A 14425-nucleotide genomic window follows, 5' to 3' on the forward strand; every position below is an offset into this window, starting at 1 on the left:
GGTCGCTAGGCCCTGTGGGTAAGAGAGTTCAGACCTTGCCGTCGCACGGGCGTTAAGTACTTGGAGAACTACATAGCCCAGCATGCAACAGTCTAAGCTTTTTTCGCGAACACTACATTTCCCAGAAGGCAGTTCGCACCGCAGTGTTTTCTGGGATGGGAACCACGCCGCTTCCCAGTCTCAGTGCGAGGCGTGAAGCGCGGAGCTTTCAACAAGAGCGTTATTAATTCTCACGCTACGACCCTGGAAAGCGATGGAGGTGGCGGCTAATTGCTCCCTACGGGTGAAGAGACCTTTGCTGGATCCCCGCTTCGAGGGTTACAAGCTCTCTCTTGAGCCGCTGCCTTGTTACCAGCTGGAGCTTGACGCAGGTGGGAAGCGGCGGCGCCCTTCGTACTCCTTTCGTTTCCCCTTTCGGCTGCCTCCGGCCTGGCCCTTCCCGCAATTTCTTTCTTTCTGGCAAGCGAGGCATAGCTCACCACCTCACAGCGGCCTTCCTCACAGCGGATCTGACTTGGGTGGACTCACCCTGGCCGCTGCTTCTGGGGAATGATACCCATCCCAGAACCCGGTGTGAACCGCCTTCGCGCGCTCTTCGGTGACGGGAACTTGGGCCCCCTCCACTCAGCAGCCCAGCCTCTGGGGTCTGAGGTCTGGCATGTGGGTGCTGCCTGGGGCCCTGGCCGCTCTGTGTTCACAGCCTGGCCTCTGTTTCGGGGGACGCTCAGGACATAACTTCCCCCTGGAGCATCGCTTGTGAACGTGCGCGTTGAGAAACCACACCTCCTTGGAGGACCCCCAGCTCCTCTTTCCTCTGACTGAGAGCCGTTTCTTAGAAGAGAAACTACATTCCAGTCATAGCATTTTTAGTTTCTCAGGTCCTGGCACATTAAGAATTCTGTGGTCATTCGAAGATCGTGAGGAAAAGTTGATTTAGCTCCCACACTGCTACTTTTTGTTTTATCTGTAGCTGGGTAGAATATCTTTACTCTTGTTTTTACAACTTAAGAACTGCATTTCCGTTATGATAGAGCCCAGAGATCTGCATTTTAAAATGCAAATCCCTGCTGATTCTAATGCATGTTCTCAGAGATCACACTTGGAGAAATAGTGATCTAGAGTTAATTATAATAACAGACATTAAAATATAAAACAGGTGTTTGCTAATTGATTTATCAAATTCAGAAATATTTACCGACTGCGTGTTTTGTGCTGATAATACCAAAATGAACAAGACACCGTCCATAACGGAAGAGGACTATTAACAGGAAGAAAATTGTAAACAGATAATTATAAAACCATATGGGAAGGCAGTGTTAGGGATATGCACAAAATACAATGGTAGTACTCGAATATCTTTCCTAAATGAGCCTGGGGATCTGGGAAGGCTTCTTGGAGGAGTTAGTATCTAAGTTGAGCTCTGAAGAGTGGGTAAGAGTTGACTAGGATGAGAGAGGATAAGCTTGATTTTTCTTTTTATTTGCTTCCTTTTCCTCTTTGCCATCATATTTCTTCCAATCACCCGATGTCAGTAGATGGTACCGCTATGCTTAGTTAGCTAGTGCATTAAAAAGTGAAGCCAAAACTCTGGCTCAAAATCAAAAACAGTTGTTACTGCTCACAAGTCTACAGGTCTGTTGACTGAGTGGTTCTTCTAGTCCTAGTTGGGCTCATTGATGCATCTTTGTTCAGTAATGGATCTGCTAGGCAGCTCTGCTCATTTGGCTGGACTTCCTCATATGTTTGGAGGGTGGGGATGGGGTCTCCGACTATAGGCTGGTTTAAGATTATTTCAAATGGTCTCCTCTTGACTCTTCTTCATGTGGTCTCTTATCCGTTAGGGGAATAGCCCCGGTTGGTTCAAAGAGAAACTTGTGCTGGAGTCGTGTTGGAGTCATTTGGGGATTATTTCTTTTGGCCCCTGCCTACTTGGCAGCAAGTCCAGGCAGCTCCACATTTTGATATCTCCAGGCCTCCATCCTAGTCCAAATCAGAGTTATCTCTTGCCTGAACTGTAGTAGCCTCCTGACTAGCCTTCCTGCCTTCACTTTTGGGCTTCATCATTGCATTCTCCATAGGATAGTACTTACCGGCCTTTTAAATTCTATCTTGATATATTGTCTGTTTCCTCCACTAGACTATGAGTCTTTGAAAACAGTAATGTTTTTCTTTTGCTCACTACCCTATATCTAGCGTTTGGCACATAGTAGGTACTCAATAAATTGAATGTATGAAGAAGAGAAGAAATTGTCATGGTCATTCCATTCATGGGCAAGCAGGAGGAAAGAAATAATTAGTAGGTTGTATGTTGGACGTTATTGCACTCTTAGATTGCTGGAGCAAAACATCTGGGAAAGTGAGAGGAGACAGATCAGTGAGGGCCCTGTTTGCCTTTTGGACTTTCAGGCATTCAGTGTTTCCCTGACATTTTTGTATTGAGCCATTACAATACAAAGTAAAACTCAGCTGCCATAGTTCTGTCAACTTTTCTGTTTACTAGGTGGAGATGTTTCTTAAAAACTATCATGTACTCACCCATCTTTTCATAAACAAAAGGATATTTTAACACCAAGAAAGCAGGAAGCGAAAATCTCACAATAAATAATCCATTGAATACTTTAACTTTAGAGAAAACTCACAAGTTTTCCTTGTTCCGTACTCATTTCATCAGCATTAATCTTAGATTCTGTGTTTGGGATGCACAACTGGAGGATATCAGGTGCCATTTGAAGATTTTATTTACTTATTTATTTTGACACTGAGTCTTGCTCTATTGCCCAGGCTGGAGAACAGTAGTGTGATCTCGGCTACTACAGCCTCTGCCTCCTGGGTTCAAGAGATTCTCTTGCCTCAGCCTCCCAAGTAGCTGGGATTACAGGTGCCCACCACCATGCCTGGCTAATTTTTTGTATTTTTAGTAGAAACGGGGCTTCACCATGTTGGCCAGGATGGTCTCCAACTCCTGACATCAAGTGATATGCCCGCCTTGGCCTCCGAAAGTACTGGGATTACAGGCATGAGCCACCTCTCTGGGCTGATTTATTTTCTCTTCGAAGTTCCAAGGTACATGTGCAGATGTGTGAGTTTGTTACATAGGTAAATGGGTGCCATGGTTGTTTGCTGCACCTATCAACCCATCACCTAGATATTAAGCCCAGCATGCATTAGCTGTTTTTCCTGATGTTCTCCCTCCCCCTACCCCATTCCCTGACAGGGCCCAGTGTATGTTGTTTCCCTCACTGTGTCCATATGATCTCATTGTAAAGCTCTCACTTATAAGTGAGAACATGTGGTGTTTTGTTTTCTGTTCCTTCATTAGTCTGCTGAGGATGGACTTTCAGCACCATCCCTGTCCCTGTGAAGGATAAGATCATATTCATTTTCATGGGTGCATGATATTCCATGGTGTATGAGTACCACATTTTAAGTAGAAGGGAAGTGAACAGATTTGGGAGTTGAAAAGCTTACCTCAGGCTCTGTGGAGGTTGAATTTGGAAGATGAAAGAACTGGAGACAAAATAGGAGGCTATGCAATAGTTCACAGAAGGGGTTTTTCATTAAGAATTACTTGAGGATGATGAAAAAGATTATTTCTTTTAACAACTATCATTTCTAGAGATATGAAGTATTATTGAGGAGGTCCTGATAATTTGATTTCCTTTATTCTAACCGAAGGAGTTCACTTTAATTCCGCAAACCTTTGATGGGCACCGTGGCTAGGTGAAACACTGCATTTAAGGTGTAAAGCTGATGTGGTGTCTGATGTCAGGAACTTGATGCACTGAGGCTTATTCTGTTGGTCTTAAATGTTGTTAAGTCATACCAAAATTTACTTTGCTACATAATCAGTAAATGTCACTTTGTCTTTTTCTTTTCCAAAGAACTAAACAAAAAACTTATTTTTAATAGAATTGTAATTGCCCTTTTATCTGGCAGTTCCCTTCCTAGGCATTTATAAATATCATTTTCCTAAAATCTTTATTTAGCACATGTCATTTTATATGCTTTTATATGTTTCCCACCTATATTTCACCTAACTAATTTATACTTCATTTTTTTCATGTTGGCTTATGCGTTACTTCCTCAGGGATTCCTTTCTTGACTACCTAGTTACAATCTACACTAAAGAATCTATACTATAATTTGCCATAGTAACCAGTACTTCATTGACATTATCATACTTCGTGGCATCCAGTATGTTTCTTTGCTAAGATTACTGATTTTGTATTGAAGGTCTTATGTCCATCATTTTCAATGCTTTATCTCCAGGATTGGAGCATGTCTGGTAAATGGGAGATAAATTTATCTCACACATTAAACAGCTTTATGAAGACATAATTGGCAATATACATTTAAAATGTACAACTTAACAAGTCATGATATATGTATACCCCAGTGAAATCATCACCACAATCAAGATACTAAACTTAGCTATCATCCCCAAAGTTTCTTTGTGCCCTTCTGTCACCATCTTTCTGTTCCTTCTGCATTTTAGGTTGACAGTTTTTTCTTTCAATACTTTAAAGTTATGCCTCATTCTTCTTATTTATATTATTTCTGATGAGAAATCTCACATTATCCTGTCTTTGTTGCTCTATATACATAACATGCCCTTTTTCTTCTGTTTTAAGATTTTTCTCTTTTACGTTGGTTTTGAGCAGTTTGATAATATTGTGCCCAGTCGTGGTTTTCTTTATGAGTCTTATGTTTGGAATTTGTTGGGCTTATACTTTTTATCAAGATCAATGGCAATATTCTGGCCATTATTTCTTCCCACTTTTTTTTCCTCTTCTCTCCTTTGAAGACTCCAGTTACCCATTTTTAGATCACAGAAGTTGGCCTCAGCTCATGAAATCCCATTTCGTTTTTTCTTTATATTTTTTTTGCTTTATTGCTGATAGTTACCATTTTTATGCCTTTAATTTTATCTTTTTTGTATTCGCAATATTAATCTCTTGTTAATCTCATCTGGTGTATTTTTCAATATTATTGCAAAATTACACCAGATATTACACAAAATATATAAAAAGCCTTTTTTATTTATAAATATAAGTAAAAATAATGAAAATTTTTTATTATGTGTATTACACATATGAATATTCACATCTAGAAGTTTCACTTAAATCTTTCATGCTTCTGCTTATCATTTTGAACATACCTGGAGTACACTTGCAATAATTGTTTTAATATTCTGGTCTGTTAATTGTAGCTTCTGTGTCAGTTTTATATTGGCTTCTATTGATTGATAATTCTCTTCATTATGGGTTTTGTTTTCTTTCCTCTTTGCATGCCGGGTAATCTGTGATTGGATGCCAGACATTGTGAATTTAACCTTGTTAGGTGCAGGATATTTTTGTATTTTTATAATGTTCTTGAGATTTTTTTTTTTCTGGGAAACAGGTTAATTCCATTGGTTCTTGCTTTTATGATTTGTTAGTCTGGTCTGTAGCTCAGTCTAGGGTTATTTCCTGCTACTGAGGCAAGACTTTCCTGTGAATACTACCCACTAGCCACAAATTAAGGGCTTTTTTCCATTTTGCCTCTTGGGAGTAGTTATGGCTCCTGGACTAGCTTGAGTGCCCAAGATTTCTCTTTAACCCTTTCAGGTTCTTTCTCTAGCCTGGGGTAATCATCTCCAACACATGCCATTAGTACTCTTGATACTTGAGGCAGACTCTCAGATCTCTGGGCTTCTTTTCTCTGCCTCTCTCTTTTCTCTGCTACTCTGTCTGATAAACTATAGCTCCCTTGTTGTCCCCAGGTAGCCCAGTTTCTTCAGCTCAGGGAAGCTCCCAGGTTCTGTCTCACTTTCCCTTCTTTGTGCTGTGGCCTGGAAATTCCTCTAGGCAGTAACCTAGGTGGTGGTAGAGCTAAACTCATTAAGTCTCCTTTGTTGCTTGATGTTTGATGTCTTGAAAACTTGTTTCATTGAACTTTCTCTGGTTTATTTCATCTTATTGGTTGTTTCTGGTGGAAAGATAAATCTGGTTCCTATTCTCCCATCTTGGCTGCAAACAAAAGTTGTTCAGTGTATATTTTTAAGTGAAAAAGTAATTTCTGTAGAATAATAAAGCTAGAAACAATTGAAAAGGGCTAATGAGGATAGTGAGGAAATGGAAGTATAGATGGCTTTTTAAAGAAGTTTGAGAAGAACAGGGTAGGGGAGAGCTCTGCTTTAGGGGCCTGGCAGAGAAAAGGAAGCCTTTTAAATTTATTTTGTGAGTGGAGAAGTTTCAGCAAATTTAAGTGGAGGGGATACACCATTGGAGAGGAGATAACTTCTGGCAGGAAGAACTGAATCATAAGCACCTGTGTGGGAATTAGCCTTGGATGAGAGAAAAAGAACAGGGAAATCAACACTTAATCTTATGTGCCATAAATTAATAGTAAATACATTGCATATTTCGATTGAAGCTTCTAAATGCTTTTGTACAATTAGTGTTAATAACCTTTGTTATAGATGAGGAAATGAGCAATAAGGTGAGCTAACTTAACCAAGCTATTCATCAGTGGCAAAGCTGACCCTAAAGATCAGGCTTTTTCTCATGATCTTTGTGGTCACTCTGGCCTTTTTCTTTCTTCAGAGCAGGGAGAAGAAAAGCTGTTAAGAGTTACACTACAGTTAGAGTAAAGGGAGGGAAAAGCCATGTAACCATTGTATTTACATAGAGTTGAGTGTAAAACTCCTCTCTACTCTTATGGAGGAAAAGATGAGGAAGATAGCCACGTGAATGTGTTATGATCAGAGAAATATTGCGTAAAATTTTATGGGAGCAGTGCTCTTAACTCTGTTCCTCCCATGTTCCTTAAGTCTTGCTTTTTAATTCATTACATGGTTGTACTTTTACTTTTTTACATCTTCATATACAAATAACAAGCTCCATAACTAGGTGAAAAGAAGACTTACTGGATTGATTCTAGAAGGTAAGTGGTCCATGAAGTGACCTTTGTCTGTAAGTTAATGTTCTTTGCTTCTCCTCCCTTTTTAAAAATCATTGTACTTTGCTTATGTAGATATTAGATTGAATCATACTTAATTGGTGTCAGAGTTGAATATTGGAATTTCATGTGGTTCAAGTAATAGTATATTTTGAGAAGCCAAGAAATAGTAATGAATATTATTGTTAACACCATTAGTGCAGGAGACGGGTCTGTTTTATTCACCTGTGTGTGCCTAATACCAACCGCAATGTCTGGTACATATACTAGACATTCACTAAATAATGTATGAATGAAAAACTATAGGCTTTTGAGGCTCCATGAGGCTTTTGTGATTTTCATATGGAAAACTAGGTTTTGAGGGTCGTAGGATTTGGGGCAAATATTGAGGGAGATTTCTTGTCATGCCCTAGGTTCTTTTTAAAAGACTAAGAGATAAGGATTTTTTAGTAAAGCTCTTTCATTTTCAATGCAAGATATCATTAAATAATATTATTAAATATTATTTAATATTATTATTAAATATTATTTAATGATTCAATAATAATATCATTATTATTTAATGATATCTTGCATAGAAAACAAAAGAGTGGCTTCTCTGTAAAAAGTTCCTCTTCTTCAACCCTTACAAAGATCGATGCAGAGATTAAAGCCTCCCTGCCCCTTCTTCTTTTTTTTGGGAGGACTCTACAAAAGAGCTCTGCCAGTAGTTAAGAACTGTCACATTCTGGACACTGCTTTTCTACTTTCAGTTGCTCTACCTCCCACTTTTATGATCAAGATGATTGACATGATCATCATCATGTGATACCTTTTTCTTTCTCATTTGGGGCCAGAGAGGTATCATTTTTCTATGCACTAATAAGGCTTTTACAAAATAGCATGTAATGTGGAGTAGACTCATATCTGTGTCCTAATAACTTATGTAAATTATCTTGTTGGAATGAAACAACAAGTTTGTTGTAATAAGGCAGATGTCTAAGAAGCCTCTAGTTTGTTCAGGATTGCCTGGAGGTCTCTCCACAGATATGAAGAAAATATTAGTTACATCATTGTCTAATATTACTGTTTGGGCCCTTATGCTACCATGCTCGTTTCCTGCAGTATTGCATTTCATCCACACAGTGGTACTAGAAAGCCAAGAATGGATCATTGTTTTCCTCCTAATCATTAGAATACATGTTTCTAACTGTTCCTTGTAAAATAAATTGTGTTATATGTTTCCTCAACCTCTGTCAAATCTGTCATAATTAGGATTTTTACCTGTGAAATGTTTCCATGATCTCTCAACCAGATGATTGCAATAGCTTCTGGATCTTCCAGGATTTACCCTGCTTTATTCCTAATTGTTTTCCATATTGTAGTTATAGGTACTCTTTTATAAACTCAAATCTGAACTTTACTGTCCTTCTTAAAAACTGTGAATGAATTCTTTTAAATTGAGTTTGTCAACAAAAGTAAATGACAGGCCGTTCATACTCCAATTCTTGCCCAGTTTTCATTTATTGCAACCTTTCCTGTACAGTCCCCTTGTGGCTCTGCTTTTCAGCTAATGTGGCCTTCTTTTGGTTCTTTGAACACAAGTTTTTCTTCCTATTTTTTACCTAATATCTTTGTCTGTGGTGTAGGTAGAGGAGGGGGTGTGCTTTTACATAGTTACATTTTTTTTTATTTTAAAAATATGTTAAATTGATACATAATTATACATATTTATGGGATTTTTATATTATATTTTGATACATGCATGCAGTGTGAAATGATCAAATCAGAGTATTTAGGGTGTTCATCACCTTCAATATTTACCATTTCTTTGTGTTGGGAAAATTTGAAATCTTCTGCCTATCTTGGTACTAGCTGTTTTGAAATATACAATATATTGTTGTTAACTGTAGTCACCCAACTGTGCTATCAAACATGAGAACTTACTCCTTTTAATCGTATGTTCATACCCATGAAGCAACCTCCCTTCATTCGTCACTCCTATCTTTCCCAGCCTCTGATAATTATCATTCTGCTCTCTACCTCCATGAGATTCACTTTTTTAGCTGCATATATGATGTTTTTCTGTGCCTGCTTTATTTCACATAATGACTTCAAGTTCCATTTATGTTGCTGCAAATGACAGAATTTTGTTCTTTTCTATGGCTGAATAGTATTTCCTTGTGTTTATGCGGTACATTTTCTTTATCTGTTCATCCTTTGATGGCCACTTAGGTTTCCTCCATGTCTTGGCTTTCGTAAATAGTGCTGAAATAAACTTGGTGTGGGTATTCCTTTGATAGACTGACTTTCTTTTGTTTGGATAAATATTCATTTGTGGGAGTGCTGATTGTGGTATAGTAGTTATAGTTTCCATTTTTTGAGAAACCTCCGTACTATTTTCCATAATGGCTGTACTAATTTATATTCCCACTGCTAGTTTATGCATTCCCCTTTTCTCCACATTTTTGCCAGCATTTGTTATTTTTTTGTATTTTTTGACAATAGCCATTCTAACCAGAGGAAGATGATCTCTCATTGTGATTTCAGTTTGCATTTCCTCAATAATTAGTGATGTTGAACATTTTGTTCATATACCTGTTGACTATTTACATATATTCTTTTGAGAAATGTCTATTAATATCTTTGTTCACTTTATTATAGGACTTTTTATTTTACTTCAGCAGCAAAAAAAGTTGTTCATTCCTTATCAGTTGAATAGTTTGCAAATATTTTGTCCCATTCTATAGATTGTCTCTTCACTCGGTTGTTTGTTTCCTTTGCTGTGCAAGTTTTGTTTTGTTTTGATTTTTAGTTAAATATAATCCCATTGATCTTTTAGTTTTTCTTGCTTATGCTTTGGAGGTATTAACCATAAAATCTTTGCACAGGCCTATATTCTGCTGAAGCATTTCTTCTCTGTTTTCTTTTGGTATTTTTATAGTTTTTTAGTTTATTTGTATATATGGTGAGAGATAGGAGTCTAATTTTATTCTTCGGCTATGAATACCCAGTTTTCACAACACCACTTATTGATGAAGCTATCCTTTTCCCAGTGTATGTTCTTTGTACCTTTGTAAAAAATCAGTTGACTATAAGTACATGAATTTATTTCTGAATTCTCTGTTTTGTTCCAGTGGCCTATATGCTTGTTTTTATACCAGCGCTAAGCCGTTTTGGTTATTATTGCTTTGTAGTATATTTTGAAGTTAGATAATGTGATGCCTCCAGATTTGTTCTTTTTGCTTAGTATTACATTGGCCATTTGGGGTCTTTTGTGGTTCCAAACAAATATTAGGGTTGCTTTTTTTCTTCCCCTGAAGAATTTTATTGGTATTTTGGTAGGGATTGCATTGAATGTATAGATTGCTTTGAGTATTATGGTCATTTTAACATTATTAATTTTTCTGATCCATGAGCATGAGATGTCTGTTTGTGTCCTCTTCAATTACTTTCATTAGTGTTTTATAGTTTCCTTGTAGAAGTCTTTCACCTTCTTGGTTAAAATATTTTTTCTTATTCTTTCTTATCTTTTATGTCTTGGCTTAAACCTTGGAAAGCTTTCATTAATCTCCCCAAGTAGAACTCTAACATTATGTGTTCTCATGATTGTGCCCAGTGATTATTCTTTATCATAATTTAATTATATAAAATTTATTTCATAAAAATTATATAAAATGTATATGATTATTTGACTAGTGCCCATTTCCTCACTGTATCATAAGTGCTAATTAGCTAGATTCCATTCTTTGCTCATCACTGTGTCATCGACGTCTATTGAAATTTTATTTATTTTTAGATTTTTATTATTGCTGTATAAATGAATGTAAGTCAGCCAGGACTCAAAGCAGATATTGGAAGTGGGAACAGGTGAGCATTTGGGGAAAAGAAGAAAACAGTTGCAATCAGAATACAGTAAAGTGAGTTTTATACTAGGTAGGATATTGGCCTACCATAATTCACTTACGTGTTTCCTGTTGGCAGAAATTAATTCAAGGTTATCAGCAGTTCTGAGTTATAAAAGTTTCCATCTTCATGGAAGGGCAGTAAGAGTGAGAGGAAGTGATTACATTTGCTAGATTTAAAATTAGGGAAGCAGCTAATGCTTAAGTGAAGAAAACCATATTCTGTTTAAGTAGGAGGTCTGTTTCTAGTCCAGCTGTGATACTGTTTTGCTCTGTACCCTCGGAAAACATACAGTATGACTTCACACTGGTGAAGTCATTATTTGTGTTTGTATTTATTTATATAACTGTCTAATGAGGTTTTAAAGTTTATTTATTAATGCGTATTAAAATGAATAAGATAATAGTATCTAAAAACATTTTTAAAGTATATAAACATTTTATAAATTGGGCTTAATATTTTCCTGAAAGATGGGAAATTCTTCCATTTTAGAATTTCTGTTCTTTTTATTCATAATTATTAGAGGTGCCTAAAAGAGGGTCATGACATTAAAATGCTCTATCTCCTGTGGCCACTGTAGTCTAAGTCTAATAAGGATGTGGGATCATGTCAGTTTTAGCTACTGTTTACCCTATGTACACAGTACTCAGAAATTATCTTTGAATGAATGATATAGTGAATTGTCCCGAAGGCCTTTGTGATCGGCATTCTGTGATTTCTTTTTTGCCTTGTAGGCATTCTACAGAAAGAAACTATCCGAGGCAAAACTATTGATGTTTATGTTTGCTTTTCTTATATTTCAGCTGTGGCAGAAGTAAAACTTCGAGATGATCAATATACACTGGAACACATGCATGCTTTTGGAATGTATAATTACCTGCACTGTGATTCATGGTATCAAGACAGTGTCTACTATATTGATACCCTTGGAAGAATTATGAATTTAACAGTAATGCTGGTAAGAGAAACGTTATGTGTAATAATAAACATATGTATGCAATATCAAGTAAATTTGATAATTAAATTTCCCTTTGAATCTAATATCCAGAGAAGTGAGGTGCACATACCTGTAGTATATGGAATCCTATCTACATAATACTCCATTTCTTATTTCAAATTAATTTTTCTCTTTGTTCCTGCTACACTTACTCACCTCCACTCTCATCATTGGGCAACAACCCTTAGGGATTTCATATATCATTAATCTGATGTAACTATTCATGTTTGCTTTTCCTATGTGAGGTATTGTCCCCAATATAATGGTGAATTTGTTTTTGTTTTAGTTAATTTTTACTTTATGTATTTTTAACTGTTAATTGGTACAAACATTTAGGAATGTTTTGCCTATAATGAATTGATTCTATTAGCATTATAAATGTCTCTTTATCTCTAGGTTCTGTGAATAATTTTTGCCTTGAAATCTTTGGTATTAATACAGGTATTTATGGCTTTTTATGAATTAGTATTTTTCTTCTATCCTTTTTTCAGTTTATAAAATGTTCTTGTTTTTAAAATAGGTATTATAAAAAGCATATACTTGGCTCATGTTTTTAATTCCATTTGACAGTCTCTGTCTTAATCGGAGGGCTTACATTTATACTTCATTTAATTTCGTTTCTGGTGGGTTTATGTTACCATCTTACTCTTATTCTGCCGTTTGTTCTTTGTTCCTTGATGTCTCTGTTCCTACTTTTTTGGCAGGAAATTAATCACAATTTTTCCTTTTTAAAAAAAAGTTTTCTTGGAACTCAATTTAATTTCCTCTTTTAACTTTTTGTTTAAACCTGTTTTTATTTTTTAAATGGTTGATACAGAGATTATAGTGTCCATCCTTGATTTACCACAGTCTGCCTCTAATTAATATTATTTTACTTTAAAAACAATGTGAAAACCTTACAATACTATAATTCCTTTCACTTACCCTCTCACTCTTTGAGCTAATTTTACCATGTATTTTATGCCTTCATATTGTTGGAAACTCCACATTACATTGTTAATATATTTGCTTCAAACAGCCAATAATCTGTTAATAGCTTCCTAAATACTCCCTGTTCCTTCTAGCCTTCCTGTGTGTTGCATCTACACAGTAGTCTAATTTGCATGTTTCACTTGCTAAAATGATTTTAATATTTTCTAATGGCAAAATCCATGTTTTTAATATATAATATTAAAATAGGCAAAGTGTCCATGAAATTTAAAAAACAAAAAAGTTATTAAAGATATTTAGTGACATCTCCATAATCCCATCTTTTATCTGACCTGTCATCTTCAGTGTCCATTATTTTCCCTGCAATGTCTTTATTGGTTTTGTGTGTCTTTCCAGAGGTGGTAGGCTATTTGTTGTTTTTTTTTGCAAGTATAAACACAAAATGACATATATGCTTAAAATAAACTTTTCATCTTTTCGTATGCATTTATATGCCAAGTTTTCTCCTACCTTATCTTCTAGCACTTTGTATACTACATTCTGGCTATACTAAACTCTTGCAGTTCCTGAGACATGCCCTGTATCCTATTTCTTCTGGCCCTTTTCTCTTTGATTAACCCTACCTATCTAACTAAAGCCTACTTTTAATTCAGTGTCAGTCTGTTTTGCAATCTTTACTTAAGTCCCAGGTAACCATTTCATCATTTAGCAAGGTTTCCCTGATATCTTACCTCTGTTCCCCCAGGAATATTCACACCATTGGCTCTCAGATATACATGTGCTATGAACTCCCTCTAATCTAGAGGTTGATATGCTTTTCTGCACAAGGCCAGCTAATTTGGGCTTTGTGGACCAGACAGTCTCTTGTTGCTCACTTTTGCTGTTGTAGTGTGAGATCAGCCATAGACAGTTCATAAGCACATGAGTGTGGCTGTGTTCCAATTAACTTTTATTTACAAAAACACAAAGTAGGCAGGAATTGGCTTGTGGACTGTAGCTTGCCAACCCCTGGTCTAGGCCATGGGTTCTGGCACCTACCAGAAGGCTTGATCAAGATTTGTTGTAGGATAACAGCTCTGTAAAGTTTGTTATTACTGCTGGGAGTTGGCTTGGCATTCTGAATAGGATCCTTCTCCTCTTATTTCTAATCCAAGTATAGGTATGAGTTCTGTGCTGGCGATGCAGTGTTGATCTCAGATGCTTGGAAAGAAGTTAGACATTTCATGGTCGACCCCTAAAACAGATAGTGTAAAATTCGGGTTGTTTCTTGCTGTATCAGAGGAGATGCAATCTGGCATCTTAAGTGTTAGTTGCCTTTTATTGCTAGCCCCATATTCTAGTAAGAATTACTGTCTAGGCCCGATGTGTATAAGCCAACTAAAGTGATACAACATGCATTTTTATGAGTGGCTATGCTTTGATCTCTCTGATCAAATCGACTTTGATGATCAAATAGATTTTGATATAGAGTTCTGTGTGTATGTGCCTGTAAATTTTTCCTTAGTCCTTTTTCCCTAAATGAATAGGACATTTGTTGATAGCATTTGCTGTACCATAAAATTTGCTCATGAAATTTATCCTACCAGTTTTCTAACTTAAGAAGTCGGATGACATTATGGTAGGTCTGAAAGTATTAATTTTTGAAGTACCATCCATATTTATAATTTATTTTAC

General features: G+C 36.5%; 1 protein-coding gene across 3 annotated transcripts in view; it reads left to right on the forward strand.

The window, feature by feature from the left end:
• Positions 1-176: 176 nt before the first annotated feature.
• NUDCD1 (NudC domain containing 1) overlaps positions 177-14425 on the forward strand; it is a 72000-nt gene continuing 57751 nt past the window's right edge. For all 3 annotated transcript variants that reach the window (XR_013527810.1, XM_008983346.5, XM_002759294.6), the window contains exons 1-2: positions 177-371; positions 11628-11782. Coding sequence is in view for 2 of the 3 variants with exons in the window: in XM_008983346.5 (XP_008981594.3) it covers positions 254-371; positions 11628-11782 (273 nt within the window). In the remaining variant the exon portion in view is untranslated. The remainder of the gene's footprint in view (positions 372-11627; positions 11783-14425) is intronic.

Source organism: Callithrix jacchus, chromosome 16 (genome assembly GCF_049354715.1).
Source record: "Callithrix jacchus isolate 240 chromosome 16, calJac240_pri, whole genome shotgun sequence".
Classification (NCBI taxonomy): Eukaryota; Metazoa; Chordata; class Mammalia; order Primates; family Cebidae; genus Callithrix; species Callithrix jacchus.